The following is an 18,302-nucleotide window of genomic DNA, read 5'->3' on the forward strand; positions in this document are numbered from 1 at the left end:
CGACCCGAAATTTTGGTCCAGACCCTGTTTTTTTCACCCCAAACGTAATCTTGACGGGGTGTGTCTAGATTGAGTTGTCAGTCCTGATTATAATTTTAGTACACCCCTGCACCGCTCTCGAAAATTTATCAACACTTGGTTTTGCTTCACCATGAACGCCCCAGACAGGTTTGAGCTATTTATATTACCGGACGGAGTTCCTAAGTATGTTTTTACGGTTTCCAACGCTAACATTCCAGGCTTCAGATCACGCCGGACTCGAAGGTCCCGAGCTGTGTGCTTATAAAATTTGAGAGAGAAGACCACACTCTCGGAAACTTGCTCAAACAGGAGCTTGCCACCGACCCACAAGTGCTTTTTGTCGCCTACAAAATCGAGCATCCGTTGTTTGCCAACTTCATCATGCGACTCCAGACAGAAGAAGGATACAAGCCACGAACTGCGCTGAAAAATGCATGCACAAGATTGATTTCCAAGCTGGGCATTCTCAACGACAAGTTCAAGAGAGAATGGGAGTTGAAGGCCCTGCTTGCAGAAGGAGAAACAGACGACATATAATGTACAATAGAATAGAAAACTAATCGACTACTGGAACAAAATAACTTGAAGGCTTTTTTGTGGTATTATTCATCCGTTATACAGGCCAACTGGACTCGGCTTTCTTTTTATATCGACAACTTGTCTCTGAGAGCATGCTTTATGAAATCGTATTTCACGCTGAAATACTCGTCGGGGTTATCATAGAAATTACCATTGTTCAAAGCATAGTCCAAGGGTAAAGTCTCGATTTCTTTGGCAGGCGTAATGTGTGTAATGTATTGACCATGCTCAGAAATCACCATCTTGTGGTGATCTTTGAAGTTAAACTGGTAGCTGCCATTGCTCAACTCGAACATAATGTAGTTGTCATCCCGGGTATATCTGCGTAGAAATACATCTTTGCTGCGACCAGATGTCTTGCGTGCGCCCGAAGACACATCTGAAAGGTGTGCAGTCATGTACTTGCGGAAAAAGTCCACAACCTCGATCTCGCGCGAAAGCAGAGAAGGAGTGGAGCCTTCTGTGTAGTGTGCAATTTGCCAACCGTTCTCAAAAGAGTTGGAGATGTAGAAAACGTCTGTAGTATCCACCATCTTCAACACTGTCTGACCAGAGTTGAAAAGAACGCCAATGGCTCCGGAAGTGAGCTGGTACGAGAATCCGTGCTTGTTCGAATAGTCGACCCACTTGCTCACAATCACCGGCTTCTTCATCATCTTTGGATCAGGCCTGAATCTTTGAGACTCGATCTCTTTCATGTTCATCAACGTGGTGGACAATGTATCGTTCAGTATGCGAACGGTTTGGTTTTCTTGGTGCGCGTTAGCCAGTTCCGTGGTGATTTTGCTTCTCACCGTGCTCCTCACCGAAACTGGAGCAATCTCTTTGTACTTATTCTTGGTATTATTAGGAGAGAGGGAATGAGGAAGAAGCGTTTTTGGTTGCTCGCTTTCCAAGTCGGTTTTCAAGATTTCAACAGGGTTTTTGTAGGACTCGTTGATTCCAACCCGTTGCTTGCATGTGGCAAAGTTGATGAGAGATTCTTCCTTGGTAAGGAAAGCCAAGTTTTTAGGGATTTGTTTGAGCGATTCGGTGGAAATCTGGGCTGGGAATGGTCCGCATTTAAACCAATCGTGGTCCAAGATCTCGTCTAGCGAAGGTCTGTTTGTTGGATCGGTGGAGAGCAGCTTCACAATCAAATCTTTGGATTCTGCAGAAGCCACAGAGTCTGAAGGAAATTTGTATTCGTTCTTCTTGATTCTTTCGTAGATGATCTGAACATCCTTAGCCTGGAATGGAGGCTTGCCAAACAACAATGCAAACATCATGATACCAATTGCCCAGATGTCGACCTCAAAACTGTGGCCGGTGGTTTTACCACCAAGCACCTCGGGAGCAATGTAATTAGGAGTACCGCAGATAGTGTATCTCTTATTTGAGGACGAGCTGACCACAGTGGCCAGACCGAAGTCTCCAATTTTGATGTTCATGTCTGGGTCAAAGAAGATGTTTCCAAGCTTCAAGTCTCTGTGGACGACTCTTCTTCTGTGCAAGTATTTGATAGCACCGATGATTTGAACCATGAAAAGTCTCACTTCTGGTTCACTCAAAACTTTTCTGGCCTTGAGAAGGTCCATCAGCGACTGATGAGGACAAATCTCCAACAAAATGTAGACATTAACATCGTCTTCGAAACAGTCAACGAACTGGACAATGTTGGGATGAGACATGCTCTTGTGGATTTTGATCTCACTCAAAAGCTTGGTCTTGGTCTTCTCGTTCTTGATGGACGCCTTAGCAACGGTCTTGGCAGCGTAGATACGGCCACTCTCGTCTTTCATTTGGAAACATCTGGCAAATCCTCCTTCACCAAGGAACAGTCCTCTATGATAACCTCTTCCATTTCTGGTGCGAACCACACTTGGCGGAGTCTTACACAGCGAGCTGAGCTTCTCCTTCTTCTTTTTGGTTTTTGTCTCCGGCTTGGAAACTGAGCTGCGAACCGGCGTCTTAATGATTCCACTAGACGGGACAGCTTTGGTGTTCAATTGGACGTTGTTTAACGCCTGAAGTGCTCTTCCAGTGCTCATAAGTACAAAGAGACAGGAACGACGTTAGATGAGGTGGGACAGGTTTCTTTTTATGTTCTAAATGGACGTCCTTAATAGGAAAACTAAAATATTCTTGTTTACTTTGATTGTTTATAGATTTCCAAATCGGGACGTAATAGAGAAATTATTTGTATTTAGCCACATCGTGCACAGCCACAGGGTCAATGGTAGCCGTTTGAGCAAGCCTCTATCTGATCCTAATCGGGACCCTTGTAGCAATCGCCTTACTGTTTAGAAAACAGGATGTTTTCTCCACATAAATCTTTGATAAGGCTTTTGCTTCTTCCTTCGATGATTTCCTCAATTTCCAGTTCGTTTTGGTATCGATTTCGGATCTGCTCTGCCACCTCTCTTTTCTCTCTCAAGTCTCTGGTTAGGTCTTTCAATGCGTAAGGATCGACTCTGGTAAGTCTGTTTCGTTCCTCCTCGTCCAGTTGCACCTCTTTGGTCTCCACTTCCTTTACCAGCTCACTGGCATGGTTCAGACAGAATTGGATGCGGCTTGTTCTGGCTCTCCATTGTGGGAGCAGCAGCTCGTCCACAAATTGCTGGCAAGACTCCGACCGCGGCAAAATCGACCCGCGCGACTGCGTCTCGTGATGGTTTAAAATGCTATTGAGTCTGGTGCGTAGTTTGTCGTCGATAAGCGTTCGCGAGATCCGTAGAAAGTCGTTCAATGAGCGCGTCGACCCCGTGCACATCTCCTGCGATGAAGCAGGCGGGATGGGGATGTTTCTTTCCGGGGCTATTTCTAAATCCATTGCTTCTTTCTTGGTCCACATAAGATCGGATTAAATAATTTTCACACCTAAATTCCGTTGCCACCAATTCCACTAGGGCAGAGCAAACACCGTTCGGAGAGAACTAATTGCAACAAAACCACTACCAGACTAAACCGCTTAGTGTAGCTAACCCATCACCACTTTCGTCGCCTCGGTGACGCCCCAAATCAGTGCAAAGTCAACAGCCCTGCTAGCGACCTGTTCCAGGCTGTGCTTGGTAAAATATTACCTTTGAAGAATTCTTCGCCATGTCGGTACAAGAACTCAGACAGAAGGGCAATGAAAAGTTCCATAGCTCCAACTACCCGGGAGCTCTGATTCTGTACACCGAATGCATCAACTTAGATCCACAGGCCTTTGCCATATACTGCAACAGGGCGGCGACGTTGATCAAGCTCGATTGCATGAAGGAGGCGGAAGAGGACTTGGTGAAATCGCTGCAGATCAACCCTGAATACGTGCCGAGCCTGTGCAGACTCGGGTTTCTGTATTTGTACGAGGGAAACACAGTCAAGTCGCTTGAAAACTACGTCAAGGCGGTCCAGGTGTGTGCGAAGGAGCCTCACCAGCTAGATAGATTTAAAGGCAGGCTCAAGGAGGCGGTGCGCTTGGCTGAAGGACGGGCCAAACAGCAGGGCTACTCGCAGGAGTATATCGACACGCTGATCCCGGCAACTGTGAGAGCCACTTTGGACAACTACCGGGGATTGGCCAGCGAAGGTGAGGGCCAGACCACCGTTGCCCCCAGACCCACGGCCCAGGGCGCGGAGCCATCGCAGGGCAGACCGCGTGCGTTTGCAACGGCCATCACCGGCACTCCTGCCTCGCTGGCTAGCTTGTTCGGACAAGCACAGGGCCCAGCAAGAACCGGCACTACTTCTGTGACGTTCGACACGAGACCGCAACCACGTGACGAGCCTGCCCAGGCAGATAGGATGGACGAGGACCCAGAGGTTGAGCTACGAGACGTGGATGCCACACACCGCCAAATACACGAGCGGGTGCAGAACTTCATGCGGCAGCAGCAGGGCCAGCCGGTGCAGCCCATCACGTTTGCAAGGAACCTGGCGTCCACCATCACGTCGCAATTCCAAAGTCAGCCTGCTGGCGGAAACCTGGCAGAGCAAATAGCCCGTGGAATTTCCACGTTCATGGGACAGACACAGGAAGACCAGGCACAGCCGGCACAGCAGGCTCAGCAAGCGCAGCAGCCGCAATTGTCAGACAACTTGCATGGGATGGGGGACGTTCCCGAAGACTTGGATTGAGTGTAGTAATATAAGTTAATGTTGGCTGTATCAATTATTTTGCTTATTTAAATTGCTTAGATGCTTCCAGATCTCTTGAGTTGGACGTAGACGGCAAAGAATGGGATACCGAATCCAAGAGCTTGAATGTTAGTGGGGGAAACCAAAAGTTGTTACTTACCGAAATACAAAAAGTGAGGAACGGCGTATGGAATTCTTCTGTTGTGAACCTTGAAAGGCAAGTTGGTGTATGGACCCTCTGGGAAGTGACCGCTGAGCTTAGTCAGGGAAGAGGAGAAAGGTCTGGTGCTTTGTCTTGACTGTCTGGCGATGACTCTGGCAAACATGTTTGGAAGAAAAAAAAAATTAGCCACAACGAAGAGAAATTTCCACCAGAGGCACGCACTGTCCGCCCGGGGAACGAAATATTTGTCGAGCGGCCACGCTCGCGAATTTTCAGTGCACTGTTTAAAATTCAGTGCGCGTGATTGGCCCAATCATAAATAACACCATTTTCTTTGCCCCAAGGTGGCGGTGTTTTTGTGGCTGGAGGCCCAGTTCTTCCTGCTCGAAAATTAAAACAAAAGTTTTAATCATTAGCATATCCTTGGTTTAACATAAAGATGGCTATCGCTCCAATTCAAGGTTTCATGAAGAGAAAGATTATCACCGACATTTCGGTCGGTAAGTGACCCAAATTTCCCCCGTTCGAGTCCTCGTTTCTAACAGTTATAGGTGTTGTTACCGGTCTAACACTCGGCAGTCTTTGGTGGTGGGGTTACCACAAGCCAACTGTTGCTAAAAGAGAAGCTTACTATGCTGAGTTGGCTAAGAAGAAGGAGATTGAAGACTCCGCTTAGATACACGGTTACTAGATAATAAACTCGACATTACATTTACCAGTTCTCAACTCTGTACTTTAGTAAAATCCAAGGCTAGAAAAGCGTGCAAGGGTGCGTTTTTGCAAAACTAATGGGTGTTTTGTTTGACACTAGGACCGTTTCTCAGAGCGCTTTGGAGGAATTGGGCGCCATATTCCGCCAGATATCGTTGCTAGGCACTGCGTCCGAACATCTGTTTGTGGTGCAGAAGGATCTGTCTCGGTCGATCGATTTCTTAACCAGTTTCTCCAACTTGAAGAAACTTACAAAGATTAGTAAAGTCATATGGATAGATGATGCATTGTTCGACCACGAACACCTGCTGCCCTTGTTCCCTAGCATTGTGTTTTTATGTGAGGGCAGTATGGAGATGCTGGACTCGGTGGCCGGCATTTTGAAGCGCAAGATCTTGCCCTTCTCCAAGACCCACCAGGTGTCGCTTATTGTTGCCAGCCGGCTAGTCACCGCCACGGAGCTAGTCATAGAGAATCTCGGCATCAAGGGCGACGTGAGTGTGTACTTTTGGCCCGAATTGAGACCGCTGGCGCTCGAGCCGGACGTGCTCAGTCTGTGTCTTTCCCAGGGTGGCCTGGGAGACCTGTTTGCTGGGTCAATTGCGCCGCTGGACCAGCTGGCAAGCGCACTGTTGGACTTGGTGATCCAGTCGAACTACAAAATTAGACTCACCAACGCGTTTCTCAAAGGAGAGCACTCGATCAAACTATGGACTATCTATCAGAACAAATACCAGGCTCATTTGACCAAAGTGGATGCCAAAACAAAGAAACTCATCTTGGACCAGGACGACACTCTTTTCCTGGACCAGCACTCGTTCATGAACAGAAACGTGGACTTTGTGTGCCTGGACCGGTCCGTGGACCTTGTGAGCGCGGTTCTGACCCAATTGACCTACACGGGGCTGTGCGACGAGTACCTGGGAGTGAACCTGGGGTCTACAACTGTGCCGGAAGAGGATCTCAAGATCAAGTTTGGCGACCCGGACGACGAGATTTATCCGGTGGTGAGAAATTTGAACTTTTCGATGGTTGGTTCGGTGCTCAATTCCAAAGCACGCGTGTTACAGGCCGAGTACGACAAAAAGAACAACCTCACAGACATTGAAGAGATGAAGAAGTTTGTTGGAGAGCTCAACTCGTTAAAGGAGAGCCAGAAATGGGTGCAAAAACATACCGTGGTGGCTGAAAATATATTAAAAGCCGTGAGAAACGGCGACGTTGAAACTCGAGTTGTTCCTGGCTTAGAGGCAGACACTCCGAGCAGCAACAAGTTCAATGCGTTTCTCGAACTTCAGCAGGAGATTTTGAGCGATAACCTTGACAACAAACGCAACTGTGCCGCCATATTGCAGTACATGTACGAGTTTGAGCCTCCGCTGAGCGAGGTGCTACGGTTGATCGTTCTCACGAGCATTGTCAAGAAAGGGATTCGCGAACAGGAGTTTGAGCAGCTCAAGACAGAGGTGTACAACACGTACGGCTTGGAAGGGTTCAAAACATTGCTCAATATGAGGGAGTTGAAATTAGTATATGCAAGAGAATCGTTATCGTTTCTGCCATCGAGCATGAGCGAGGAGGCCACGACGAGCGCGCACCAGCTGATCCGCGATTTTGGAGCCATCAGTACCACGTTGAACTTGATGCCTATTAGCGACCATGTGGACCCGGAAAACCCCAAGGACGCTGACTTTGGGCTCGCTGGCTACGTGCCGATGGTGGCACGGCTGGTGGAAGCCATCTACAGCAGAGAGTTTCTGGCCGGGCCACGGGACGTGCGTGTGCGCAAGCACGGGTGGGACAACCTTGATCTGAGCGCGCTGGACGGAGAACTGCGGCAGGAGTTTTTAATTCCCGAGACCAAAAAGCCGTTGTTCAGCTCGCTGATTCCGTCAAAATCTGGCCGGCTGGCAGACCGCAAAGACCTGGTTATTGTGAGCGTTGTGGGTGGAATGACCTATAGTGAGATGTCAATGGTGCGGTTCGTGCTAGGGAAAAACAGTTTCACCAAGGACAAACAGATAATTTTCCTGACAACGGGGATAATCAAAGGTGACGATATTATTGAGAGTGTCAGGTACAATTGCTGAAAATAGCAATTATTTTTTTTTATCAATTGCAGAATTTCACGTCAACATGTGTTTCTTCTTTCTGTTTGGAGGTAAGCCCAATTGTTAATGGAACTCGAGCAAACTAACCGCCAGCCAAGTCGTTCAAAAAACCACTCAAGGATTACGAGGGGAAACAGGTTTACTGTCCCAGATGTCACAACAACTCGATGATATACGTTCGAAATTGGAACTTCATCACCCTCTTCTTCATTCCTATCATCCCTTTCAGCTGGTATAAGGAAATCAGCTGTCCGATATGCGGCAACCATACAATGGATGCAAATATAGCGTGAATGTCATGTTTCTTATGTCACAGGTAGTACCCGTCAACCAATTTTTGTTCGTACTCTTCCAAAAGAGCCACAAGCGAGTAGAAACATGCCTTCAGACCGTCTGTGGCCGCCTGTTTTTTGGCGACCGAAAACGCCAAAGCTTTGGAAGGCATGAATTGCGACACCCCATAGCCCGTTTTGCATGTCACGGTGCCATCTGCCAACATGAGCCGGGTCTCGATCGAGTACTCGATCCCGTACCGGGTCTCTCGTTCGTCGTCAAATTCCTGTTTTTTGTACCGCACCACGCGCGCAGACTCCTCCACGAGCCCGCTGCTCCAGTTGTCAAACCCGAACGACCGGTTCGCGATGTTGATCAGCGACGAGATCGACGCATTCGTGAACAGAGCAAACCCGCGCAGGTTGCCAAACCGCTGCTTGTCGTTCGACAGCCGCTCCAGCAGGTGGTAGAACGTGTTAATTGCGCCCACTGACCAAACAGATGCCGGCCGCAGCGCCACCTCGCCCGTCCACTCCTGGATCTCCAGAATATCCCACCCACTGATGTCAGGGAAGAACTGCACCGGCGCGGGGGGCTCTGACTCCACGACAGCGTCCTCACAGCACCGCTGCTCCAAAGACCGCCGTCCGAGAAACTCGTGGCGCTCGCGCGCAAACCGCTGCGTCGCCGTCTCTACCAAGTACATTGTATTACAAACTTTTGCAAAAGGTCTCTTGTTTATTTTTCGTTTTCTGCTTACCTAATCACAGCATCGTAGACGGGCTGGAATGGTGGCATGTACCCCGTGAACCGTTCGAATTGGAACAGGCCCTGGTTGACTAGCATGTCGCGACCAGGGATCACTTTCCAGCCGTGCGACTTGCTGGCGAGCCTCATGATCGGTGTTTCCAGCGGCTTGTAGGCGGCTTCCAGCAGCATCTTGGTGCCGCAGCCGTTGGACAGAGCAGCGTCCAATTTCTCCAAGAAAACAGGCTCAAAGTCCAAGTGGCCGGGCACAGTCGACACCACGAGCGACACCTTGTCCATGTTCTTGATGGAGTCCAGCGAGTCCAGCACCTCGATGTTGTACGAATCTGGGAAGTGGTCTTTCACGGCCTGTGTCTTGGCCACGGTTCTTCCAAGAATGTAGATCTTTTCGCAGCCCATGTGGTGCAGAGCGTAGATGGCTGCGCGCGAAGTTCCACCCGCGCCAATCACCAGGCCGTTCGCAGACAGTTTCGACGCACACCCGTGGTACACAAACGACTGGGTGATTCCAAGCCAGTCGGTGTTGTCTCCTCTGCGCTTGCCTCCAGCGACCGGGAACAGCGTGTTGATGGCGCCGATGGTCTTGGCGCTGTGCGACAGCTCGTCCGCGTACTTCATCATGTCGATCTTGAGCGGCATCGTGACACACAGTCCGCCCAGGTTTGGCTCGCCAAGCAGTTTCTGCTCCACCTCTGCAGCACTGGCCGTCTCGTGGATATCAAACACGTGCGGCAGCCCCAGAGCGTCGTACCCGGCGTGGTGCAAGGCTGGCGATCTCGAATGCGCAATTGGAGACCCAACAATCACAAACCGTTTTGGGGTCTCGAGACCAACAAGCGTCAGTCCCTGGTTGATCTGTTTGATGGTCAATTGACCCGGAGCAGACGAGTTCGGCAACAGTTCGTGGGTCACCGGCGTCAACACCGGGTTCACGATCCGCGAGTACTGGCCAAACCGGCCCATGTTGATTGCAATCATTGGCTTCTCAGTGTGAGTGGCTCTGAATTGCTCCAACAAGTTGTTGTCGTTGTACTCCTTTGCCATACCCACAAACTTGACCACATCAACGTTCAGACGCGTGGCGAGTTGGTACTTGCTCTCCCATTCGGCAGAGTCCCACTTGAAAGCGCCAGCAAAGTCGTGGTGCGAACCAATGATCTTGGTGTACCGTCTTTTGGAGCTCAAGGTGTCCAGCAAACCGTCAGGCAGCGACAACTCCAAGTCCAGATAGCCGACTCCCAGCTTGAATGCCAGCTCGCACAGCTCTTGCACCTTGGCAAAGTCGTCGTCAGGGAACTTTCCGCCCTGGGCCTTGGTTCTCAAGGTGAAGACAATTGGAATACTAGTATGGTTTCTTAAAAGACCAACTTGCTCAGAAACAAAAGTTGTGTCGTACGACTTGAGCAAGTCAACACGCAGCTCCACAGCGTCACAGGCAGTAGTGATGGCTTCAATGTCCGGCAAAGCCTGTCTCAGGTCTGGGTACGTCAAGCAGACGAAGAAAGATCTCTTGGAAGGAACAGAAACGACTTTCTCGCCGGTGATTTCCTGAATAAACAGTGCCATCGACCGCTTCAAAGTATCAAACTGGTGAGAAGAGGCACAGTGAGGAGAGAAAAAGTAGTAGTTCGAACACTCGTCGTACCAGTTGCGTCTTCTTTCCCAAACAGAAGCGATCTCGTCCTTATAAGCCGGTCTAGTCGAGTCTTTCTCTGATAAGAAGGACGTGGTCTCAGCAATGTCTCTTTGCAGATGAAGCACAATTCCCGTCTTGCAGTAGTCCTGGAGCAACTTTCTGGCCTCCGGAGTTTCCACCAGGCCACCTCCAGTGGAAATAACATACCCTTCCTTGTGCTCAACAAGGTACTTCTTGGTAATCTCGAGCTCCTTGCTGCGGAACTCCTCCCAGCTGTTGTCCTGAATAAACTGCTTCACAGTGACACCGCTGGCCTTCTCGAACTCCTCGTCAAGATCAACATACTTGAGTCCGGTCTGCTCAGCAATCACGTTCGACATCGAAGTCTTACCAGCAGCTCTCATTCCAATAACCACGATACTCTTCTTGCCGTTCTTCTCAGGAATAAAAGACTTGTTTTCAACATGCTGCGACTCGTAGCCGTCCAACTGGGCGTTGAACTTGGTGTGCAGCACGTCCCACCATCCAGGCCACGTCTTGGCCGTGCATCTTCTTTCCTGGATAACAACAGGCTCTTTACAGAACCCGGCCAACAAAGAGAAACTCATGGCAACTCTGTGGTCGTCGTATGGGTAAACACCCGGAAGTTGAGGAACTTGCAGATTGTTGTGGTCAATACCGTAGATGGTGATACCATCCTCGAGCTCCTCGGCCTTCACGCCAAACTTGGCGAGCTGGACACGCATGGCCTCAATACGGTTGCACTCCTTCACACGCTGGTTGGCAATACCGACGATCGACGTCGACTTCGAGTCGTTGGCAATAGCTGCAACCACAGACGCCGTCAAGAATGCATCGGTCATTGGCTCCATATCAATCAGAGGAAGAGACTTCAAGCCACCAACTGGGGGTCCTTGTACGGTGGTGGAAGTCTCTGTTTGAGTAACAGTGCATCCCATTGGTCTGAGCACGTCGGTAGCAAACCGCGAGTCTCCTTGCAACGAAGAAGATCCAATGTTAGGAATCGTGCACTTGGTTCCGTTCATAGCAGCAAATGCAAGCGGATAAGTGGCAGACGAGGCATCGCTCTCAATAACGTACTCGGCAGGGTTAACGTAATGGGCCTTTGGAATATGGTAGGTGTGCTCCTCGGTCGTGGATTTGGTCACGTGAACGCCGAACGCGCTCATCATTCTGATGGTCATGTCGATGTACAACTGAGAAATTGGCTTACCTCCCACCAACGACAAGGTGACAGGCTCATCGGCGTAGGGAGCGCAAATCAAAATAGACGAGACATATTGGGACGAAATAGTGGCCTCAAGCTCGATTCTTCCTCCCTTGAGTCCCTTACCACACTGAATCTTCAACGGAAGAGAACCAACATTGTTCTGATACTGGATGTTGGATCCGTTGGCCTTCAAAGCGTCCACAAGAGGACCGATTGGTCTCTTTTGCATCCAGCTGTTTCCTGTGAGAATGACACTGGTGAGATCTCCATTAACACCAACCAAGGATGCAACAGAAGTCAAGAACCGCGAGGCTGTTCCTGCATTTCCAAGGTAAACCTCCTCCTCACAAGCAACAAGGTTACCACCGTTTCCGTTCAAAACAAGGGTTTCTCCCTTGTCCTCCCAAGAAACCTCGGCAGCTTTCAATGCAGTCATCGCGGTCAGCATGTGAGCAGTGTCATCGGAATGAAGCAAGTTCTTGATACGGCAAACACCTTTACCCAAGGCAGCCATCACCAAAGCACGGTTAGAGATAGATTTGGATCCCGGTGGAGTGACTACCACCTCGGAAGGAGCAGCAGTGAAAGGTTTCACGAAAATGTCGTCGGTCAAAATGACTCTAAGATCCTCGTCGTTGACATAAGATGCCTTTGGCTCGTAGCACTCTCCAATGCTCTTCAACAACACAACCTTCTTCTTGGAACCGTCGTTCTTCTTGTCCACAGCCATCTTCTTCAGCAAAAGATCAACAGGACACTTCTTGCCGTTGATTCTGGACTGCACAATTTTATCCTCTAAGGAAACAGGTAGTCCGTAGCCGGCAAGACACTTGGACAATCTAGAAACGGCCACCGGAGGCAAGATACCCAGGTATCTACTAAGCTCTGCTTCCTTGACGGCACCAATGGAAACACACTCTCCGTGAAGTGCCTGTGGAGTAAGAATAGCCTCGTATGCGTGTCCGATGGAGTGACCAAAGTTCAAAAGATTGCGCAATCCTCCTTCTCTTTCATCCAAAGTGACGACCTCGGCTTTCACTCTGATGGATCCAAGAACAAGCTTGAAAATGTGGTCGAGAATAGGAGTCAGATCAACACTGTTGTCTGGCTTTCTGTTTCTAACGACTTCCAAGAACGCTTCGGTGTGTTTCTCGAGTCTTGCGAACTCGGTCTCGTCCCAAATGGCTGCTGTCTTGATCACCTCTGCCATACCGTTGATAAACTCTCTTTCTGGTAGCGTTTCGAGGAAAGAAATGTCGGCAAACACATAGTCTGGTTGCCAAAAAGATCCAATAAAGTTCTTTCCAAGCGGAGTGTCAACGGCCGTTTTTCCACCAATGGACGAGTCCACCATGGAAAGCAACGTGGTGGGAATTTGGGCAAACCGCACACCTCTCATGAAAGTGGCAGCCACAAACCCGATCATATCGCCAATAACTCCCCCTCCAACGGCAAGAATAAATGTATCTCTGGTACACCCTTCAGATAAAAGGTAGTCCTCGATAGCAGCCTTGGTAGCCCGGTTCTTGTTGGACTCGCCGGGGGATATCACGTATGTGAGCAGTCTAGACTGAGGTCTCAATCTCTTGATCGAATCCAGCATGCTGCTTTTGTAAGATTCCAAATGACCTGCTTTAGCGAGATTCGAATCGGTGATGATCACATAAGTAGAAGAGGCCTTGTTTCCAACCACCTCATCGCACACATGTGCTTTCATTTGGTAGCCAACATGGATGGTTTTGGCACCGAGGATCTCAACTTTCTCAATTCGAGTGGCCATGGTGTAAAAGACTATCGAAATCGCTCCGGTTCAGGAATGGTGACTCAAAACTTTTTCTGTCCTGGTGTAATCTCGAGGAAAAATTTTGGACGGCTTGAATTAGATCGGCGCGTCGATCGACTGCTCGACGATGGACAGGTTCTTGAGACACAGCGCCAGGTCGGCAAAGTACTCGGTGAGTCTTCTGTTGAGCGAGGCGAACTGCTGGAAGTCTTGTGAGTGGAACGACGAGCTGTTGTTTGGGGACTGTCCTGGTTTGTCAATCACAACCATCGAGTCGTACAGTTCGTTAATATCTGCTTTTCTCTTGGTGGGGACAAGTTTCTCGTCGATTCCGCAGTTGATGAACGGAATCAGCAGTTCTTGGTATACGTAGATGAACTGAGGTTTGATCTGTTGCAAGAGTTCGTCCTTTCTGTTACATTTGCGAAGACACTCGCTCATCTGGGCGGTTGCCTCCATTTTCTCTGTCTGGGCCTGGGTCAGCTCCTTTCGCAGCTGTCTGAGCTCGTCCTTCATGTCGTTCTGAACCTGTTCGTCCAGACTGTTGATTTTCTCTGAAAACTTCTGGATATAGTTTGTGAGGTTGGTCGTTGGTGGAGTCGAGCCGCCACGGATAGACTCCAGCACAGACTCGATAAATGTGCGTTCTGACGAGTGGGTGTCCTGCGAACACTCTTTGGATATTTTTCCCCAGCAGGTGTCCAGAACAGAGTGCAGGTTTTCGAGCTCCTTTTGGATCTCGTCTCGCTCGGCAAGGGCCTGGTCGCGTTCTGTTTTGAAATGGTTGATGATGGAGTCGACGTTGGTTTTCGACTCAACAGGCTTGTGGTGTTTGACCCGATGACGTTTAGCAGGTTTCTGGTGCATAGGCGGGATGAAATGTTTGAGTTCTGTCTCATTTTCCAAGACGCTCACACTTGCTTCGTTTTGGAAGCTAGGCGTGGAGTCTTCAGGATAGTAATGTTCTTTCTGGCGATTGTCTTTGTTCTGCTGGACGTTGAGCAGTTTGTTCATGGCGACCGGTTTCAATGGCGCCACCTTGTGGTGTGCAAGATCGGGGATATTGTCAACGAGAGGTGGTGGTCCATTGTCTCGGTGCGATCTCGTTGGAGAAGAGTCGCGAGACTCGTCGTTCTGGTACGTCGGCACCTCGAGCCCGTAGTCTGGCCCATCCGGCCTGCGTGGAGAGTTCATTGGGTTGTCGTGGATCGTGCTCCCGTCCTTGTAAACGTCGTCTTCCTTGATCGGCGACGAAGTGACAAAGTCGTGCTTCGTAAACAAACTCACCAAGTCGGCGCCCCTCATTTCCTGCAGCCGCCGCTGTTCCTCAAGGTCCTCGAGCGAGTCGCTACTCAACGACTCGGTGTACTCGCTCTCGTTGACCGAGCGCTCGTTGATCTGGTTCCTGTCCTCGTCAAACACCACCGTCTTCTTGCCGCTGGCGTACGCGGAAACAGGCGGGTCTTCCGAGTGGTACGCCTCGTCCTCGACGTTTTGCGACTCCTGTGTTGTTACGGAGTCCTGGTCCGCGATCTGGTTGGCCTCGCTGTCACTGTCCATAATGTCTATAAAGAAAAGGGAGACAACTAAACGCTGCACTGCCAGCATTTAAAAAATATCCACCAAATAATCCTCCACCGATGAGCTGGCTCGTTTACACTGGGTTCCAGCCGGGACAATTGGATTTTGGGTGGCCCGTGTGGCTGCTGATTGCGCTGTGGTTGAGCCTGCCGGTGATCTTCTACTCGCTACTTGCTAAGGTGACCTACTACACACGCATGCGCGACCGACGGCTCGTGAACGGGGTCCAGGGCACGGACGTGGCCGTGTTTGTGCTGGGCGACCTGGGCCACTCGCCGCGCATGGCGTACCATGTGCGCAGTCTCGTGAAAAGGGGGCGCTCCGTGAGTCTGTGCGGGTACCTCGAGAGCGCTTTGCCCGAGTTCTTATACGACGACGACACCGTGCAATTGTACGAGATCCCCGTTTACAGACGCCGCAGCTGGATACCATTCCCCGTGTTTGCCGTGTACAAGGTGCTGGCTCAGTGCTGGGACCTGACAAAGCTGATGAGCACCGTTGTCGACGATAACACGCAGTTTGTGCTGCTCCAGAACCCTCCCTCGATCCCGCTGCTGGCCATCGCCGTGCTGCTCCAGAAAACCATCTGTCCGCAGATCAAGATCGTCGTGGACTGGCACAATCTCAACTACTCGGTGCTAAACCTCAAGTACCAGAACCTGGACCATCCTGCCGTCAGGTTGCTGCGCAGCTACGAAGCCCAGTTTGGAAAACGGGCAGACTACCATTTCACAGTGACACAGAAAATGAAAGACTATTTGGTGAGCGAGTTCAAAATCCCTGCCAAGAACGTGTTTGTTGTGTACGACCGGCCGGCCGACGAGTTTGTGCCGCTTGCCGAGCCCAAACACACTGCGGTCACCCGGCTGTCGGTGCTTGACGGGTTTGGTGGCTCCGACAAACTCGTTGTGTCGTCCACGTCGTTTACGCCGGACGAGGACTTTGGGGTGTTTGTGGAGGCTCTCAAGCGGCTGGACACGCGGCTGGAGTCGCGCGTGTTTGTGGTTGTCACGGGAAAAGGCCCGTTGCAACGCGAGTTCTTGGACATGGTGGCCGCACACTCCTGGAGCAAAAACATTGTGATCAAGAACGTGTGGCTACCAATCGCAGAGTACCCGAAACTCCTGCAGGTAGCCGACGTTGGGGTCTCGTTGCATTACTCGTCGTCGGGTCTAGACCTGCCAATGAAGATTGTGGATCTGTTTGGATGCGGAGTGCCGGTTGTGTCGATGAAATTCCCAGCCATTTCTGAATTGGTGACCAAAGAAAACGGACTGGTCCTGGACAATAACAAGGACGCGTCTGAATTGAGCGAGAAAATCCACCAGCTCCTGTTCACAACCAACCTCAAACCGGGAGCTGTTAAAGAAGCTTCCCACAGATGGGACTACGAATGGCATAAAACTAAGATATTTGAATAAGTATGACTATATTCTATTCAACACTAATCAGCAGATCAAAAGAAAAATTAAACCTCTGGCTCTTGAGGCTTCTCAAGAATACCCTCGTTCAGCTCAGCAGAAGGCTTGGTATCATCCATGTCGAACAGACCAAGTCTGTTACCTTCTGCCTCGAGCTCCTGGTTGTTCAACTTGGCCATTCTGTTGGCCACAATGAAAGCAGGAACACCCTCGTCGTAGGATCTGGCGAAAATGATATCAATTTCCTCAAGAGATCTACCAGCAGTCTCCGGGTAGAAGAAGTAGATGATTGGCACGTAAATGAAATTAATGATGGCAAAGAACAAGTAGCATCCCCACTTGGACTGGTTGATGAAGATTGGAGTGAACATGACAACGGCAAAGTTCGACAACCAGTTAGTACAGGTGGAGATAGATGTGGCCACAGTTCTGGCTCTCAATGCATTGATTTCAGGTGGATACACCCATGGAAGTGGCAGGATTGTGAAGGCAAAGAAGGCAATGAACAAGAAGAGACCGACAGCGGCACCCTTAGCGTTGTTAGCGTTCTCCTTAACCAAACATCCGAAAGCAATGATGAAAGCAACACCTTGACCAGCAGCACCGATCAGGAAAAGAGGTCTTCTACCCAATCTGTCGATAAGGAAGAAGGATGGGATGGTGAACACGGCATAAACGATGGAGAAGATACCACCCATCACCAAAGCCTTTCTTCTGGCAAAGTCCAGAGTGTTTTCGAACAAGACAGTAGCATAGTAGATGGAGGCGTTACATCCAGTAAATTGCTGGAAGAACTGAGCACTGGCACCCAACATCATTCTTCTGAAATATTGGTGCTTTCCACCGCTGAAAAGCTCTCTCCATCCAAGTTGTGCGTTATCGAATCTGTTCACGGCATCGGCAATCATAGTGGACTCAGCAATAACACCATCGTCGTTAGGATCGACGTCGTTGATGCTTCCCAAAATGTATCTGGCTTCCTCCATTCTACCTTTAGAAATGAGCCATCTTGGAGACTCTGGCAGACCAAGGATAGACAGGAGCAAGAACAGGGCAAACAGAATTTGCAAAGCAATTGGCAATCTCCACGAAACAGAGCTGTTAGCGTAGGACAAACCGAAATCGACCCAGTAAGCAATCAGAGTACCAACCGCAATGACAGAACCTTCCAAGTTAACCAGACGACCTCTGTTCTCTGGCTTGGATTGTTCAGATTGCCACACAGGAATAGTAGCAGTGTTCATACCGTTACCAATACCGGTAACCGATCTAGCAATGATGAAGTGACCCAATTGCCAGTGTGGTCTGAATGGGAAGATAGAGATGAAAGTACCAATGATGATGATAGTGGCACCGATAATAATAAGAAGACGTCTTCCGAGACGGTCACCAACAATCATGGCAAACAAGGCACCGAAGAAACATCCAATTTCGTAACAAGCTGTGACAATACCTTGGACCACAGTAGCGTGTCTACTGGATCCACTGACTGGAGGGAAGTCTCTTTGAAACTGTGGGGCGGTGATAATACCACTCATAAGACCCTGGTCATATCCAAACAAACTGAAACCCACCACAGAGGTCAAGGTGACTGCCCATCTGAGCTTTCTACCTTTGAGACCAAAAGTGTTGTGCTTATTTCTGAGATTCCAGAATCCAGGCTCGATGGAGCCCGAACCTTTGTTAATTTCGGTCGATGAAGATTGGGACATGACGCGTTGGCCAAGATTCTGAGGAGGAGCTGGGTTTTTATGTTAAAAGAGGCCTTTTCTTTTTCGTGCTGATGGATAGGTGGTGCACAATAGTTTTTTTTCCCACATTTATGCAAAAAAAAAATATGACGTAACAATGACGTAGAGGTTCCTGAAACCGAACGGCAGACTACATGCCTTCCATACAGCAACTCCGAACAAGACTGACGGG

General features: G+C 49.7%; 13 protein-coding genes across 13 annotated transcripts; 6 read left to right on the forward strand and 7 right to left on the reverse strand.

Annotated features, from left to right (window-relative positions):
* Positions 1–665: 665 nt before the first annotated feature.
* On the reverse strand, positions 666–2,630 carry OGAPHI_006794 (uncharacterized protein; the record flags this gene model as incomplete). Its single annotated transcript, XM_046208119.1, has 1 exon — positions 666–2,630. One exon carries the CDS (start codon positions 2,628–2,630, stop codon positions 666–668), a length of 1,965 nt encoding a protein of 654 aa, XP_046058511.1.
* Positions 1,573–2,534, forward strand: OGAPHI_006795 (uncharacterized protein; the record flags this gene model as incomplete). The annotated part of the gene is made up of 2 exons (XM_046208120.1): positions 1,573–1,781; positions 1,997–2,534. The coding sequence occupies 2 exons, from the start codon at positions 1,573–1,575 to the stop codon at positions 2,532–2,534; spliced, it is 747 nt and encodes a 248-aa protein (XP_046058512.1).
* Positions 2,631–2,875: 245 nt separating the features above from the next.
* Positions 2,876–3,433, reverse strand: OGAPHI_006796 (uncharacterized protein; the record flags this gene model as incomplete). The annotated part of the gene is made up of 1 exon (XM_046208121.1): positions 2,876–3,433. One exon carries the CDS (start codon positions 3,431–3,433, stop codon positions 2,876–2,878), a length of 558 nt encoding a protein of 185 aa, XP_046058513.1.
* Positions 3,434–3,681: 248 nt separating this feature from the next.
* On the forward strand, positions 3,682–4,701 carry OGAPHI_006797 (uncharacterized protein; the record flags this gene model as incomplete). The annotated part of the gene is made up of 1 exon (XM_046208122.1): positions 3,682–4,701. One exon carries the CDS (start codon positions 3,682–3,684, stop codon positions 4,699–4,701), a length of 1,020 nt encoding a protein of 339 aa, XP_046058514.1.
* Positions 4,702–5,652: 951 nt separating this feature from the next.
* On the forward strand, positions 5,653–7,665 carry OGAPHI_006798 (uncharacterized protein; the record flags this gene model as incomplete). The annotated part of the gene is made up of 1 exon (XM_046208123.1): positions 5,653–7,665. The coding sequence occupies one exon, from the start codon at positions 5,653–5,655 to the stop codon at positions 7,663–7,665; it is 2,013 nt and encodes a 670-aa protein (XP_046058515.1).
* Positions 5,685–6,680, reverse strand: OGAPHI_006799 (uncharacterized protein; the record flags this gene model as incomplete). Its single annotated transcript, XM_046208124.1, has 3 exons — positions 5,685–6,230; positions 6,310–6,520; positions 6,655–6,680. The coding sequence occupies 3 exons, from the start codon at positions 6,678–6,680 to the stop codon at positions 5,685–5,687; spliced, it is 783 nt and encodes a 260-aa protein (XP_046058516.1).
* Positions 7,666–7,996: 331 nt separating the features above from the next.
* OGAPHI_006800 (uncharacterized protein) lies at positions 7,997–8,665 on the reverse strand (the record flags this gene model as incomplete). Its single annotated transcript, XM_046208125.1, has 1 exon — positions 7,997–8,665. One exon carries the CDS (start codon positions 8,663–8,665, stop codon positions 7,997–7,999), a length of 669 nt encoding a protein of 222 aa, XP_046058517.1.
* A 50-nt stretch (positions 8,666–8,715) lies between these two features.
* Positions 8,716–13,374, reverse strand: OGAPHI_006801 (uncharacterized protein; the record flags this gene model as incomplete). The annotated part of the gene is made up of 1 exon (XM_046208126.1): positions 8,716–13,374. One exon carries the CDS (start codon positions 13,372–13,374, stop codon positions 8,716–8,718), a length of 4,659 nt encoding a protein of 1,552 aa, XP_046058518.1.
* OGAPHI_006802 (uncharacterized protein) lies at positions 9,508–10,086 on the forward strand (the record flags this gene model as incomplete). The annotated part of the gene is made up of 1 exon (XM_046208127.1): positions 9,508–10,086. One exon carries the CDS (start codon positions 9,508–9,510, stop codon positions 10,084–10,086), a length of 579 nt encoding a protein of 192 aa, XP_046058519.1.
* OGAPHI_006803 (uncharacterized protein) lies at positions 10,828–12,393 on the forward strand (the record flags this gene model as incomplete). The annotated part of the gene is made up of 1 exon (XM_046208129.1): positions 10,828–12,393. The coding sequence occupies one exon, from the start codon at positions 10,828–10,830 to the stop codon at positions 12,391–12,393; it is 1,566 nt and encodes a 521-aa protein (XP_046058520.1).
* A 99-nt stretch (positions 13,375–13,473) lies between the features above and the next one.
* On the reverse strand, positions 13,474–14,985 carry OGAPHI_006804 (uncharacterized protein; the record flags this gene model as incomplete). The annotated part of the gene is made up of 1 exon (XM_046208130.1): positions 13,474–14,985. The coding sequence occupies one exon, from the start codon at positions 14,983–14,985 to the stop codon at positions 13,474–13,476; it is 1,512 nt and encodes a 503-aa protein (XP_046058521.1).
* Positions 14,390–18,079, forward strand: OGAPHI_006805 (uncharacterized protein; the record flags this gene model as incomplete). Its single annotated transcript, XM_046208131.1, has 3 exons — positions 14,390–14,535; positions 14,951–16,291; positions 16,414–18,079. 3 exons carry the CDS (start codon positions 14,390–14,392, stop codon positions 18,077–18,079), a joined length of 3,153 nt encoding a protein of 1,050 aa, XP_046058522.1.
* Positions 16,427–18,091, reverse strand: OGAPHI_006806 (uncharacterized protein; the record flags this gene model as incomplete). The annotated part of the gene is made up of 1 exon (XM_046208132.1): positions 16,427–18,091. One exon carries the CDS (start codon positions 18,089–18,091, stop codon positions 16,427–16,429), a length of 1,665 nt encoding a protein of 554 aa, XP_046058523.1.
* Between the last annotated feature and the right edge of the window lie 211 nt (positions 18,092–18,302).

Source organism: Ogataea philodendri, assembly GCF_020536065.1.
Source record: "Ogataea philodendri strain CBS6075 chromosome Unknown scaffold13, whole genome shotgun sequence".
Lineage (NCBI taxonomy): Eukaryota > Fungi > Ascomycota > Pichiomycetes > Pichiales > Pichiaceae > Ogataea > Ogataea philodendri.